Below are 16260 nucleotides of genomic sequence, written 5' to 3'. Positions count from 1 at the left end.
GGCATGTTCGACCCATGGTCGCGTGGATGTTTCTCCGGGTCCTCCGGTTTTTAGATCCACATTTGTTGTCCTTCCCCGCACCTCCGATTAGCATGACTATGAATGGTGCGAAGTTCAACATGTATACATACAAACGTGCGTTTAGAGTATTTGGCAGCTGCTATAACTTTCCACATAAGCCACTCCGTTGAGCTATAACTTGTAACCAGGTCACTTTTGTGACCTGGCCTTACGTGGTAAAATAAAAAGTGTAGTTTAGTACATGGGTGGAGTTGTAGCCGAGTGGATAGGGAGCGGTGCCGCAAACCTGGCAAGTTCACTTCAGTGGCAATTATCTGAACCAATACCTGGACCTGCCCACAAGGTTGAATCAGCCTTCAATGAGTACCTGGTGCATTGTGTATTAAACATAAGCGACGGGAGTGGTGCTGGCCACACTACCCCCCCCATGGCCCACTACCCCCCAGTGCACCGTACCGGCCTTCATACGCACTCGTTAACGGCACTTGGCCCAACCGTCTGTATGGCTCAACGGGGGAGATTCTGTCTTCGTTACGTCGCAAGGATGAAAATCCAGCGATGGTTGGCAGGGGGGGGGAGGGAGGGGGGGTGGTGGGAAGCCCCGAACCCCAGCAGCAGAACGATCGCGGTCCGACGACGACGACAACGAGCGTCGGCAGACTGACCTTTGCATGCTCGTCCTGCTTCCACACGAGCAGGAAGGTGTGGGCCTGGTAGGACGCCTCCGCGGCCACGTGCGCCTGCAGCTCGCGCAGCGGCGTGGAGAAGGGCAGGTTCACGGTGATGCGCTGCGTGTCGCCGCGGGTCGTGTCCGTCACAATGCACAGCACGCGCGCCTCTTCCGCCGCATTCGCCTTCTGCACGGCAACGCACGGCGTCACACATGACAACGCGCGGCGGAGCGTCAAACAAGGCGCGCGGGGGGGGGGGGGCACGGTCACGCGGACCAGCGCCGCAGGTGCCAACTACATGGATAGCCCCCACCTGAACCCCATTGTTCGTAGTACAACGGTCAGTGGGAAACCACACTCAACAATGTGGTGCTCTCTGCCTTGTTAAAAAGCGCTCAACATGTGGTGCTGTTCAAACATCGGAAAATGTTTGAGTAAAGTTCACATCTTCGCCAGTGGTCAAGCCGCTGCTGGATGAAGGCCTCCCGCAAGCCGCCAACCATCTCTCATGCAAGTTGACAATTAAATTTGGACGGACAAATCCAACTTTTAGATGTGTAGACGTGAGTAATAATTTGTCTCTTAATATTAATTATTACGGTCACGGCACTTGCAGCGAATCGTGCACGTAATAAGCTATGATTTACGCAAATGTTGTATTTACCCTGAAGGAACAAACGACAGTGAATATTGGTGACAGACCAACGGAGAGGACAAAAGATTCTTCAATTGAATCATGATCCACACCTTCCCCGCCCCAACAGTGATAAGTCATCAGCTTGTGAGAAAGGTGACAGATTGTTAAAACACAATTACACGATGGTGCAGCAAATTAAACCTTCGGCAGCGGATGCAAAAACGAAGCTTCAGGCATTGGCAATCGGTGCAGCAAGGCCTCTTTGAAAAAACCAGGAGGAATATGATGATCATGTACGAGCTGTTAACATGTCTGCGTGCAATCTCCGTTAAGCATATTTGCACGCGCAGGCAAACAAGCCACGTTAAAGCTGCTCACTGTTAAAAGTCAATGCGTAAGTAGCACTTGCGATAACACAATTAATGCATTCAACATTAAATTGAATGCTTTCGCAACAATACAAGAAAAACACTTATAAAAGTAAAGATTACCAATGTTACCAACTAGACTAACTAAACAGTGTACACAGCACAATAAATGTATGTGTATTCATTCAGGGCGTGTCGATGACCACTGTATTGATAACCACATCTGCAAAGCAAATGAAATGTGTATTAATTACAATATAAAAATGATGTTGTACTGTTATTATTATTATGCTTGTTTACCCTGGCAAGCCTCACCGAGTCCAGGAGAGTCCTGCCAAGCATTTGCTACTCTGTGTGTCATCCCAATTGAGTAATGTTCAGATCATTTGTCAGCAGTGGGATGTTTGGCCAATGCCAGATACATTGTGCGATGATTTGTTTTGTATCTATGGGAGGAAACCAGAGAATTTCAAAGAAACCCGCGCAGAACACGGGGAGATAAAGAACACAAACTCCACACTGAAAAGGTGCCCAAGTCGAAAATCGAACCGAGGCCCTTTCCTGCGAGGAACAAGTGTTCGCACTGCGCCACCCTGCGCCCCGTATACACACACGTTTCAAACTTGCGACATTGGATTTCAAGCACAATGTGTCCTGCGTGCTATCTAGCACAGTGGCTGTCAGAAGTAGGGCTTCTAAGAAGCTGCTGTTCACATACGCTGCATTACACTTTCCGTACACCAAGGCTTAAAAGTATCCAATTGAAATTATTAAAGTGGCCAATATGTAATGGTGAGACACAATGCGTGAAATGTGATAAACAAATACACTGGACATGGTTCAATCAGCTGATTAAGATGTGATCTATACCAAATCAAATCATGTTGGGGGATCTAATTCAAGGTCAGTCCAATCGCCCCATCTGAACCTATTACATGATGAATATTGTAAATGACTGCGATTCATAAAGGGACCCTTCGTGCAACCTTCAAACAAATGTATCCAAAAGAAAGGGACACTGCCAATCTAATCAACGTAAAGCTTCCCTTACCCACCATGATGTGAGGGGATGGGGCCATGGGTAAGACATTTTAGAGAGATGAGTCATCACCCTTAATAAAGTTTCTTACATGTATATTTTGTGATTGTTTGTTTCAGTTTCATTTTTAATGTTGCGCATACTTGTATTGTAGACTAATTTGTAGACTTTAGTGTATGTGTGTGTGTATATACTGTATCGTAGACTGCAGTGTATTGACTAACTTATTTGACAGATTTCAAATTGTCTCTCGTCAACAAAGCATCCTCTGACAGGAACCCATTCCGAAGGGAGTTCCTCAGGACTCTGTGCCTGGCCCTCTTCTGTTTTCTCTGTACGTTAACAACCTCGGCATCTCCAATCTGCACTCGGACACTAACCTTTTTTGCTGATGACGCAGGCAGCCCTGATAGCCCTCTGGAAATTCCAGGACTCGGACAATATTCAACTTCAACCCAATCCCCTAAAACTGGTCCTTGACGCTAAAAATACCAAAGTGATGTTATCCTGCGGCTGTTCTCCAAAAAACCTGTCTCCCCACCAACGTATATTGTGGCTTTAGACTCGCACCTTATTGAGCAGATCGAGAACTTTAAACATCTAGGCGTTATCTTGTACTCAAAACCGTGTTTTCAAGATGCACGTTGATGACATGGCCAATAAGATACTAAAAAAACAAACTGGATTCCTGTACAGAAACAGACGCTGTATTCCACCTCGACTCTTTATGAACACAGTTAAAGAAACCATTCCTTGCCCACATTTGATTGTTGCGACACCCTCTACCGCTCCCGAATCCACCTTAAAAGTTTCATTCCATTCTACAACTCCCCTCTCCGTTTTGCCCTTGACGCCTCTTGTACAAGTCTTCATCACAACCTGCACATTAACTCAATTCTGTCCCCCTTGGATATCTGGAGAGACCATCACTGGGCTGTCTTCATCCTAAAGGGTCCTCTTAAGCCAATTTGCCAATTACTTAAAAGACCATTTCGTTCATTCTAACTCCCTCCTGTAGCCTCAGAAGTGCCTCGTTAGTCCGACTAAACATTCAATTTGCTAAAACTTTGCTTGGTAAAAAGTTCCTGCGTTGCTGCTCCACGTTTCTGGAATACCCTTGCCGCTCATCTCGAGCTTGGTTCCAGCTCTTCACCCCCCCCCCCCCTCCTCTTCATATCCCCTCACTTGTCCTGATGCCTCTTGCTTTCATTATATAATTGCACTGCATTTTGTTGTACTTTTGTGTTTCGTTTACAATGGTCAAATACCTCGTTTGTTAGGTGTGCATTATTCCTCAGGGAGCCTGTTCTTGTTCTCTGCCATATTTAATGTTTTTGTCTTTTGTTTTTCTTGTCACTGTGCACACACAACACAGATCTACCTTGTAATATAGCCAGACGACTGGCTGAACAGGATCATCCGGGTAACAATTTACTCAACCCTAAACTACCTTGCACGCTGCACTCTAGCGTCCGTCTGCAGTGTGTCACACACTCGTTCCCCAAGGTGAGATAACCACAAAAAACGCTTGGCACATACGCATTGTTTCTTTGCAGTGCTCTTGCCAATATTATCTCAGAATTCAGCGGCATTTGGTCGACTACTGATGAGACCCATAAGGTCGAAACTGGTCCAATCTGCTTTCTTGAACAGTTGCTGCTTGATAAGCTTTGTCTGAAAAGCCAACAGGCTGCAGGATTAAAAGTTTATAATTACGTGCAGAGAAACAGAAACGAGCTCCGCTTATATTCGCTTTAATCAAAAATCACCTTGCATTGTGAAAGTTTAGTAAACCAAGATGCAACCCAACCAAAAAAAATAGTGCCAAATTGTAGGTGGGGTACGAAAGCTGTGTATCATTGGCTACAAGTCATGAAAAATAAAGCGATTTGACATTTTCAGCGAGTGACTTTTCGGCAAAGTCAGCACAGTGGTGAGGTCACCCCCCCCCCCCCCAACTTGGAGGCCCCTCTCTACTTGGAAAGAGGGCTTCTCCGTGCTGGACACGCAGCTCAACAATGTTCGTCTCTGGAGCTCAGCACAAAGAGGGAGGGGGGTTAAAACATGTGATGGTGGCACTTCACCCTGCAGCAAGAATTTAAAGGCAGAATGTCAGACTTCTAATTTACACAAGCAGGCTCATAGTGCCACATTGCAGTGAATCGCTATTGTTTTGAGAATGTAATAAACAGGACCCATTTGTGTTTTTTTAAAGTTTATCCGTCCACTGAGAATGTAGTTTGCATAAAGATTGCCAAAGAACTTTGACTTCATCCAAAACGTTTGACACTCCCTGATGTGGACATACCTCTGTATTACAAATGTATTGCTTGCACAGTAATGGCACGAGGTTAGTAAAAAAAAAGCATTTCAACATGCAATCGGCTGCACCCGTCCAACCAGGCACACGTCAACACTAATACCCAGCAGCACACACACACACGGGGGGCAAAGCAGCCACCCCCAGCAGGCTTGGCTACACCCGGGGCTGGCAACCTGCGGCTCCGAAGCCGCATGCGGTGGCTGCTGTATACCTGGCCATGTTTGTGTTCATGTACCAGCAGCTCCACGTGTGATTCGGCTCTCTAACGATTTTGGTCAAACACAAAAAGACAAAAAGACAAAAAGACAGAAAGACAGAAAACTAAAAAAAATGGCCCTTCTTCTTTGATACGTTGCCAACCCCTGGTCTACACAATCCCAATTTAGCACTGCACAAAGAAAAGCAGCATGCAATGCACTGGGAGTCACACGCAGTGCGCACTTCCGCCTTGTGAGACAGCTTCCTCTTCAGCTCTTCCAGCAAGATCTGCTTGCAGCCCCAGCTGGCAGCCTGAGCAAACGAGACCAGACGGTGAACTCCGAATCCCCGCGTTTCCACGTCTCGTCATAAGCGGACCAAAGCTGGGCCGGAGCCTGACTCAAGTGATAATCAAGCCGAGTTCCGACGAATCCACAGTGGCGAGATGTTAACTACCTCGCCTGGTATAGAGGTCGTGGGTTCGATCCCGACCGTGAAAATGTAGTTTGCGTATCTCTCTCTCTCCCCCATGGTCGCGTGGATTTTTCTTCCGGTCCTCTGGTTTGCTCCTCCACTTGCGTTTCGAGTATTTGGCTGCTATATATGTCTAAGCTCGGATGATAAGCCACTTAATTGTGCTACTATTTGTGGCCAGGTCGCTTATGAGAAAGAGCTAAAAAGCTCAGTGGGCCTTACACGGTAAAATAGTTTAAAATATAGTTTAGTTTAGTATTCGGACTGGACTTGGGCTGGAGCCTGACCAAAGCAAGAAACAAGCTGAGTTCCAATCATTCGTGTTCCCATAGCAGACTCCATTGTTTAACCAGGAGAGAGATGACGATGCACAGGCCCACTGAGACAAGCAATGCATTGCCTCTTTGCAAGGGCGACTTCAGAATCAGCATCTTGATTTATAATGGCAGAATCTGATGAGCTATAAAGCTCTTTTTCACAGATGTCCAGTAGACTTCGGATGGGCGACCCAAGAATCAAGTTATTCGATTCCATCCACCCCTGAACTCTCCATTCTGCCCCACCCTATGCTGCCCATGTTTGGGAAGCGATCTTTAAACAAAGTCGAATGTAAGCGTATGTCAGGTCAACCTATTTAAAGTTAAAAGCTACATTTTGAACCGAATTATCACAGATATTATACACACCTAGGGATGTGTCCAACCAGGCTCTCCGACAGTTTAATTATCCATTTGTGAGAAATAAAAAAAACTTTTAAATCACAGATTGTATATTACAAAGTATGAGAGTTCACAGTGATGTCACTTCACAGTGATGTCACTATATTGCTATAATGACACACTTGACCTTGGTAAACAAAAATTTGTTAACGAGTCATTCAACATACAAAAAACTATTGTTGATGTTAAAAAATAATACCTTTGGCTGTGCCAGGATGGAGGAGTTTGCAGGCATGGGCAACGCAATGGGACTCAGAGGTCAGAGACAAAGGGAAAGGCCAAAGGTCAGACGGTGGGATTTGGGGATGCCACCGCCGCAAGATGCTAACTACCTCGCCTTGTATACAGGAGGTCGTGGGTTCAAAACCAAACCTGACGCCTGTTGTATATTTGGAGTGTGCCCGTTCTCCCCGTGGTAGCGTTGATTTTCCTCCAGGCCCTCCGGTTTTCCCCTCCACATTTAGAATCAACGTGCGTTTACAGTATTCGGCTGCTACAGATTTCCACGCGTCAAGCCACTTCGTTGAGCTGTCATTTGCGAGAGCCAAGAAGCTTCTGAAAAAAACGACATAGCTCGGTGGGCCTTACCAGGTTAAAAAAAAAATAGTTCATAGTTTAAGTAGTAAAGTGCAGGCTTTGGGTACACGCGCAGGCCTTGGTGGCCACATGTTGACTGCACAACAGAATCCGTAGCAAGGAGGGAGCAGTGAGGAAGTGCAACGATGGCGTTAGTGTCGATTGTTTCCATCACCATTACGAGCGCAACTGCTTTTACCTGCCACTTCCACAAAATCCTCGAGAAATGCCACGTGGCAGACACTATCCGCAACTGTCGGCACAGGCATCTGAATAGATAGCAATCCAGACGAGCAATGAGCAATCAATTCATTGTCTTCATCTTGGGAAGTGGCCGAGTCACGAAGACGTCCGAGCACTGGAGCTGGCATTACCAAGATCCTGTGAATCAAATCGTGACAACTGCCCATGGTTACACTCGGTTTACAAACAGTGAGCTAACGGTGTTAGCCCAGTCACAGATGACCACACACACAAAAAAAACATCACGTTAAATTGGGCAGAATGCCAGCTCCGAAAGTAAAAAGAAAAAATCGTTATTACTGTCATACAATGAACAGTGCTGCCCCTAGTATGCAGCATGTCACTTGAGATTCCAAAGGCAGTTTGTGGACTCTCTAAGACAGCGCACGATCTACTCCTCTGGGAGAATTGTGAATGGATTCTTCGTCTGGTGACATGCCTACAGAATAATCAGGATGACATTTGGGAACTCAAAAGAAAATAGTCACAACACTCACGAGCTATGCTTCGAATTACTCGTGTAAGAATTTATTATTTATAAATCATGCGCGTTAATAAAATTTAAAAAATTATTTATAGTGTCATTCATGCAAAACTGCATCTTCGATTAGCGCGGTTGGCTACGCACGGTGCGAAAGAAATTCAACAAACATATATCTCAATGCTGTGCAAGAAAAAAACAATAAAAAACATTATATTGTACGTCACAAGATACGTAGCAACACCCAAACCAAGGTCAACTCAACGAACGGCCGACGTAAACAATACGGGCTTTAAATGGGACTTCGACAGTGGAAGGAACTTAAGTTGCCGAACATGGCACAGGAGTGCGTGACACACCGTCGTGGGAGCTGCAGATGGGAAGGCGCGCCCACCCACCCACTTGCATTTTATTTTCGGCTGAATGAGCAACCCCATACTGACTGAACAACACACCTCACTTGAGTTGGCGGTCGATGTTCAAAGCGGTGGACTGCGACCCTCAAAGAAATGGAGCCTCCCCCGCCCCCCCCCCGCGTGGATCAAACAAATGGCTGGAAACGCCGGTGTACAGCAGCAAGAGCAGTTCATGCGAATGCTGTCACAAGAGGTTACACAACGTTTGGCCTAACGGTCCTTCTATGACTAAGCGTGATGAATGAATGAATACTGGATGAACAAACAAAGTACCCTGGGTGGGGGGATGTAGGCTGCAATGAGGGGAGATAGATAGGGTGGGGCAAGTCCACTCAAAATGTGTGTACACCATCAGTGCAATCTTAAACCTGATTCGAAAAACCGCTGGGGAGCCAATCAAGGTAATAGAGAATGGGTATTGATAAGTTCACGTTTGGGAGACCATCTGAATGAGAACCGCAGTCATCCAGGGTGGAGGTTACAAAGCCACGAATGAGTGTTTCAGCCGCAGCTTAAATTATCAGAATATTTACTTAAACTGGAAGAATCCGATGAGCCATAAAGCTAATTTTCACAGATGTTCAGTAGGGGCGGGTCAAAACGTTACAACAACAAATTCGTAATAAAGTTACGAATCGGGATATCCTACACGGATGAAAGAGAGCAGTTTTACACAGAAGTGAGATATGGTGAGAGAAAAAAGACAGCTCCCGAATATAAAAAGACACCAACATTGACAACATTCATGAGAAAGTTGAATAAATTAATGGCTTGTGGGACAAATTTTTATCGACGACGCAATTTTGCGATGCCATTTGGTCCACGGAAACCCCACTGGCAAGCAAGAGTGGACACTGCCCGATATTGGCAGCAGGGCAAATTACATTCGTGCACAAACCCTTATTTACTTGTTTACAAACACTTACTTACTTATTCTTGGTTCTTTCGGTAAAGTCACGTAGAAGGGAAATAATAATACCGAAAGAACCAAGAATATGAATCCCTGCAGTCACGAAAGCTTTAAATCAAGCCAAGCCATGCCCACAATTACAATGTAATTGGCTGATTTGTTTTTTTATTTGTTTCAAACTGTGACCAGCCTGATGGTGTGTTCACTAAAGCACGGCCAGCTGATTGTTGGCTGCAGAAGGTTATGTATGAGGGTAACTGCAATGGAGGGCGAGTGGAGGTGCAGTCGTGATAATAATACTGACAATACATTGCTTTTCATCAGCAGGAAAAAAATGTGAATTCAAGTATCAAGTCACAAGAAGTTGCAAATGGAAAATGCGCACATAAACAACAGCTTGACTTCAAACATAGCTTACCGTAGCCAGTACAACGATCCGTATTTGTCCGTGGGTTAGGTCACGTAGTCGATCAATGCCTACATCCTCGTCAGTGACAATTACCGTGGCCGAACCCAAAAACATATCTGGTTCAACAACAATCCACATTTATACAGCGCTAATAATGCGCAGAAATAAAAATACAAAACGGTGAGGTAAGAAGGGGACGGAGCAAGCAAAGGGAAGGAGAGAAAGGAAGCAATGAAGGAGGATATGCGAAGAGACGGTGGGGCGGCGGGGGACGGGGGGTGGAAATAAAATCATTCACAAGTGACTTGAAACCAGTGGGAGAGCGGGCACCACGGGGAGTTGCCTGGCGAGGGAGTTCCACAGGGAGGAGGGGCACAGCGGCTAAAAGAGCGGCCACCATTGATGGAGCAGCGGGTCTATGGGAGCCTTAACATACAGATAGAGACGTCGTCTTGTGTTGACCACACAGCGTGATAGTTTTGTGCGTGCGCCTCTAACTCTGTTCATCCTCGAAGCAGCGGCTTTTCGCTACTCGTCGAACAAAGACGGTCACCGCATCACACGGCGCTTTCAAATGCGCTTCTGCGGCCGTCTGGAACGCTCTTCCTCTCAATATTAGGAAGACTACTGGAGCTACACACTTTTAAATCATCAAGATTGAAAACTAATTTCTTTATTGTGTTTAGTTTGTTGTCCTTCCCCCACACCTCTGATGAGCACATTTGGCTACGTACGGTGCATAAGAAATTCAACATACACAGATACATACATGACAAACAGAGCGCCGTGGTTTCTTGTTTTCATTTTTAGCAGACGGCTACTGCCACGGGCATATCGCCTCCCACATGGGCGCCAACGCCAGCAGATAAAACAACAAGGATTTTGAAGTCACAAGCAATTATATGCATTGAATGCTATCGAAAAAAATAAAAGCGTAATTTAAATTTACGCAAACGCAGCACAGTCCAACGCCGCATATCCAACTCTGTGGGGGGAGTGAGGTACAGGTGAACATGTGAAAAGATGAGATCTGTGAACATCTATAGAAAATGAGTTAGTCCGTGCACAAATACTGTCGGTTACTGGACAAAACTAAATTGCAAACTGCTTTCAACGTAGAAACATACTTTCGAAGTTGAGCGTATAAACGGCCAGATTAACACCACGTGGCTATGTGTGAAAAGGTCAGATTTGTGAACATCTGTTCAAAAGGAGAGTTACACCAAATACAAATACATGCTGCCCTGGCGTGGGCAGCATTTGTGCATCGAGGCAAATGCGTGACGGGGTCAGATACGCGACGCTGTACCGCAGGAACACGCGTCGCGTGCAATGTTAAATATGTGTCAGTGGGGCATGCACCGGGTTAGTCGCGCCGTGAGATGAGATTGCCAGCCGACTCTCAAGTGGAAGATTGCGAGTTCAAATCCTGGTCAGAGTTAAACTCGGGCTGTTATTCTTCTGGGCTGAATAGAACGAGCATCACTCGTATTCCCCACGTGGCCTTGTGCAAATCAGAATCAGAAAGGGTTTTATTCGCCATGAAAGTTTGCACAAACAGGGAATTTACTATGGCAGGAAGATACATACATTCAACATGTAGGAATCTTAAACTTAAATAAGTGGTATACAGTCAAACTATACTAAAATTACAAAGTCTAACTAATACTCAGGGGCTAAAGTATGTAAAATTTTGAATAAGTATACAATATAAAATGTAAACTAGCCGTAATATACAATCCTAAAATACAAAAATACAAATGGGGCAACATGTTGTAAATATGGCAAGGTGTAATTTTGTAGATAAAATGTTAAAGTAAGTGTAAAATCATTTTAAGCCCTTGGCCTTGCTGAAGAGGCCCACAGCAGATGGGAAGAAACTGTTTTTATGATGTGAGGTTTTGGTCCTGATGGACCGCAGCCTTCTGCCGGAGGGGAGTTGCTGGAACAGAGAGTATCCAGCGTGAGAGGAATCGGCCACAATCTTCCTCGCTCGCCTCAGCAGTGCTTTTCCTAAGCACTGCCCCCCCCCTTCCTTGGCATACAAACGTGAAATACAACCTTTGGCTCACGGCCATCAATGGAGATGAGTGATGCTCATTTGAGCAGGAAAACATTCTTGAATCAACTTGAATATATCATAGAGGAAGTACAGTGCGTCCACCTTCCAGAGATTTCATCAGATGGCATTTGTGTTTAACTTTGATGCTTAAAAATAACAATGCGCAAAAAACATTGTGCAACTCCGCAAGTAGCAACATCCTACCGAAAACAAAAAAACGTATTCCCTTGTACAAGGCATCAACCAGCTTCCTGGCCGATACTTGGGAATTGCAATCTGCCTGTCGAAAGTCTGTAGATTTGTGTGTAATCTTGCACTGACATAACGTCTCGCTGCGGAGTGATTTATGAACAAACAATCCCTGCGCTCCACCTCCTCAACAGCGCCTCTTTGTTGCCACTACTTACTGCGAAAGGTGATTTATATTTTTCTAAGTAGAGTAGAACTATTGTTTATCCACAATTATGAGAATTAGCGGATAAGGGGATTTCCCCTTGGATTTCGGTTGAAAATGCGTGGGTAAAACTTGCTCCGTTGTGTGGACGAGACGTCAACATCCCACGATGCACGATATGAGTTACGTCGACGAAGAAAAGCTGATAAGAATTGTCATCTAAGCCAGCCAATGCTCTTTAGTTTATCGTGGCTCACAATCAGAAGATTGCAGGTGCAAATTGCAATCAGGGTCAACTCCAACCCTCCATACCTGTCAACCCATACGGTTTACCCCGTATTCTTGTACAGGGTCTGAGAAATAAACGTATGAATAATGAACATCAATAGTTTAACCAAATGTCCATTTTGTGAGTTATCCTAACTGGCTAGTAACTGCAAGCGAATTAAAACAACTTATTTTTGTGAGTTATCCTAACTGGATAGTAACTGCAAGCGAATTAAAACAACTTATTTTTGTGAGTTATCCTAACTGGATAGTAACTGCAAGTGAATTAAAACTTCAACGGGCGCTCTGCACACGTGACGTCATTTGTTCACGCTCCCGCCGCATCCTCTGGGAGACCGCATTGTGTATGACCGAGCTAAGAAAGGTCTTCTTCAATATAGTTCGAGGTTACCATATGAGTTTACATTTTATCGGAGTTATTTTATATTGGCAGATTCGTGCGCGATTACTCACCAATGACGCTTGTGTATTATATAATTTAACACATTTATAAATCGACTCACGTACCCCCAGAAGTAAACGTACCTCCCCCCGTTGAGAAGCACTGGTGTCGAGGACCCTGACAACTCTTAAACCCCAAAAACACGTTACTTTGTACACACAGGGCCTGCCTAGGCTGTGTTTCTCAGCTGTCCAATAGTTTGAAGCTTCGTAACGGAGGAGAAAAAAACCCTTTAAAGTGACTCCCAGGAGAGTTGCCATGACTTTGAATGCTTCATTGCAATGACATCACTACGGGCAACGTCAATACTCCAAGATGACACTCAAGAAGTGGATTGTTTCCTGATTACTATTCTTCAAACCAGTGCGAGACAACCCCAAACCACACGGCCCTGTCACATCACCATCGGCCGTCTCTTCCTTTGAGAGTGAGGTTTTACTGCCGCTCACAGAGGACCGCGATCTTACACCGTGATTTACAGTCACGAGGCCCGCAGCGATAACTTATCACGGGTTACTTTGTTTAACATTTAAATTGACATAGGGCCCGAGAGGCAAGGCTGCCAAAAAGGTGCGCTGGCTTACACATTGATCAGTCAGTGCCGTGAGCAGAATGCACTGCAGCTCATATGTGTATGTTGAACTTATTTCGCACCGTACGTAGCCAACCGTGCCGATCGGAGGCACGAGAATGTAAGCAGCATATGCGCATTAAGCGCTTCCGCAAGCCCATGTGTACTGCGTCGCATATATCTGACTCGCTGTGGGGGGGGGGGGAGGGACTGAGGTATCGGAGAAAATGTGAGAAGGTCGAATATGTGAACGTCTATCGAGAATGAAAGTTACACCACTGTGCAAACAGGTTAGCGGATAAATATAAAAATCACAACGTGCTTTAAATGTGGACCATCAATGCTTTGTTGTACTTCAGCCGTCAGTGAATTCACCCGACTTGAACGCATTACCGGACAGGAGAAATGTCACATTTGTGACCGCTATGAAAAAAAAGTTACGCCTTGCTAAAAACCACCGCTTGCTAGGCGTGCGGTGGATTGGTCAGGGCGCGTGTGTGACTTCAGATATGCGAGAGTCCTACTGAAAGGTCAGGTCACAGGGTGCTCTGAGTAAGCTGTTTTTGTAGGGCATGTTTCAATTTGCGTGCAGTACATTTTAAATGTATCTTGTAATTGTATTGTTTGTTACGGTTGCACCCGAATCAAGAGCCGAATGGCTCACAGGGTTATTCCAAATAAATGAAACTGAAATGAAATAAATGAAACTGAAGTTTCCGGTCATCTCAGCGACCATCAAAATCGCGGTTCAACCAAAGAGCCGTCCTGCTCAATTGACTGAGAGGTGGTACCTATCAAAAACGGTGGCCCTGAGCCAGTGGAGGAAATTCCACGCTCCCATGCTGGGGCCCAGTCTATTCATGGACGGCAGGGGGTGGGGGAGTAAACACTATTTGGCTTCCAGCAACTTCGAACTGGTTTTATTGACGCAATTTTTTTTTTATCTAGGAATGTGTAGAGCGAAGCCAACTACTTGACCGCGATTTGAACTCACAACCTTGAGAGTTTCGTGCTCGAACCACTGCAGACCACCCAACCGAATCCACCTCGTTATCGGAAACATCTCATCCCGTCGACAGCGTCTACGAGTGGGAATCCCCATGGCGATTGATTCAGCTGAATTTATTTGTTTTTATTTGTCGCGATATAAAACTATTTTTTTTTCTTACCGCAAGATGCTGATAAGCGAGACTGTACAACTCCGGTTACCAACAACAACTTGGCAAAGTGCACAGCAAACCACCCACACGCAGTCACCGGGCCAGTTTGTGAAACATGAACGAGGAGGAACAGAACACAGGAGCTCAGGTTAATGTGTTTTTCTCGCGACTCGGTGTGTTCGCCATTGCTAATCTCCACTTTAGTCCCTTAGACAGTTTCGGGAAGTACATTTTTTTTCACGGCATAAGCCAGTTACTTTAAAGAACAGCTGGCATTAACTTCCGACAACGCGGCACTTATTTTATCAACAGTAGAAGTCTGGAGCGATGATGAGTCAACGACTCCGTCCCGAAATTTTACGCGGGACTTTTTTTTTGGTAACCGGTGGCAATAACACCGCATAAAGCACTTTATATTAACGCTGCAAATACACAGCAGCACGCTTCGAAACGGTGAAATGCCTTGGCTACGAAGGGCAGCCCCCCTTACCTTCGAGTGAAGAAGTCTCTTGCTGAGCCGGCTCACCCTGACCACAGTGAGGATGGTCTTGTAAACAGAGAGGTGCCTCCTATTCAGCTGGCTCCGCCAGCGGTCCAGTGAGGTCTGCATGACCGCACGTGCTCAGCGACGGCCATGGCCCACGGCTACAGGACGACGAGCACCCCCAATTGCCCGGGCCAAGCGTACACACGGCACCATTAAACTCAGCGACGCGACAGCCGCATTAATAATACAGCAAAGGATCGCAACACCAACGAAAGCCTGAATGGCTGGCAAGTAAGTTATATATATAACTGGCCTATATTACACTGTCACATTACACGAGTCCTCGTACGAGCGCAGAAAGACCTCAAGCCGTGTGGCACCGGGCAAGTTTGCAGCAAGACGCCTTCGGTAGCCCTGAATGCTACAGCGCACATCGGTGCACTTCCTGGTTTCCCTTCAATGTCGACGCGAGTGATCAACACGCAGAGAAACTTCCTGGACGCGTTCACTGTCAGGCTGCCGGGGGGGGGAAGGGGCTGCGACTCGCACAAGAACGGGGCCCCACTAAAAAAACATCGGGGCGACAAAACTAAAATGCGTTCAAACTGTGCACACCAACGCGACATCGATGGGTTTTTTTTTTTGGAAAGCGTTAACGAACGAGGTAACGCACCCAAACTAAAGCTTGGGTCGCGTTTAACTTCCGTGACGACGCAGCGCGATGGATTCGTCTTCACCTGCAACAGACCTCCCCCGCTCGAGGGCTAAATGCAAATGCGGTCGCGTCAAAGGTATGCAGGCAGGTACAACTAGCCCCCTCTCTCTCTACCCCTCGACAAGGCCTCCCCCACCCTCTCAAGCATTCCCCCTCCCCACCCCACACACACAACTAGGAGCCCGATTGCCGGCATCGTGAAACGTAGCAGCGTCGCACGTCAAATGTACGAGAGGGTCGGGAGATGCGGCATTGCGGTGGAAAAAAAATCCAACAACGAACCATGGGGACATTTAGGGAGGTATGAGATGAGTGGAGAAGGCGAGAAATGCGACTTAACTTCAAAGTTTGTATGCTCTCCCCCTTTTCTGCATTGGTTTCCTCCAAATTCTCCGGTTACCTCCAACAACTTAAAAAAAACAATCCAAATATCCCAAATGCTAAAACATGACAATGCCTTTAAGAATGACTCAATCAGGATCACGCGCAGCAACATCGCCTCCCCCTACTGTAAAAAGGAAAACTTGGCAAGACCCTCCATAAGAAGTATTTTGCGATTCAGTGGCCACTTTCCCGGGTAAACAAGGATAATGAATACTGATAATAATGACAAGAAATACACCGGGCAATTCCCCGGAGGGGGATGAGAAAATGAA

General features: G+C 46.0%; 1 protein-coding gene across 4 annotated transcripts in view; it reads right to left on the bottom strand.

Moving 5' to 3' along the window:
- Nucleotides 1–16260, bottom strand: part of USP47 (ubiquitin specific peptidase 47) — an 80106-nt gene that overhangs the window by 40588 nt on the left and 23258 nt on the right. The window contains exons 2-3 of one of the 4 annotated variants that reach the window (XM_061566815.1): nt 5501–5569; nt 687–878 (exon numbers count right to left, since the gene is read on the bottom strand). In XM_061566815.1, coding sequence (XP_061422799.1) covers nt 687–878; nt 5501–5569 — 261 coding nt within the window. Of the gene's footprint in view, nt 1–686; nt 879–5500; nt 5570–14892; nt 15410–16260 lie in introns of those variants that run through there. The other 3 variants (XM_061566813.1, XM_061566816.1, XM_061566817.1) reach the window with 3 other exon arrangements.

This window comes from Lethenteron reissneri, chromosome 37 (genome assembly GCF_015708825.2).
Source record: "Lethenteron reissneri isolate LAM-NWPU_2019-01 chromosome 37, ASM1570882v1, whole genome shotgun sequence".
NCBI classification, from domain to species: Eukaryota; Metazoa; Chordata; class Hyperoartia; order Petromyzontiformes; family Petromyzontidae; genus Lethenteron; species Lethenteron reissneri.
This window is presented reverse-complemented; position numbering and strand designations above follow the sequence as displayed.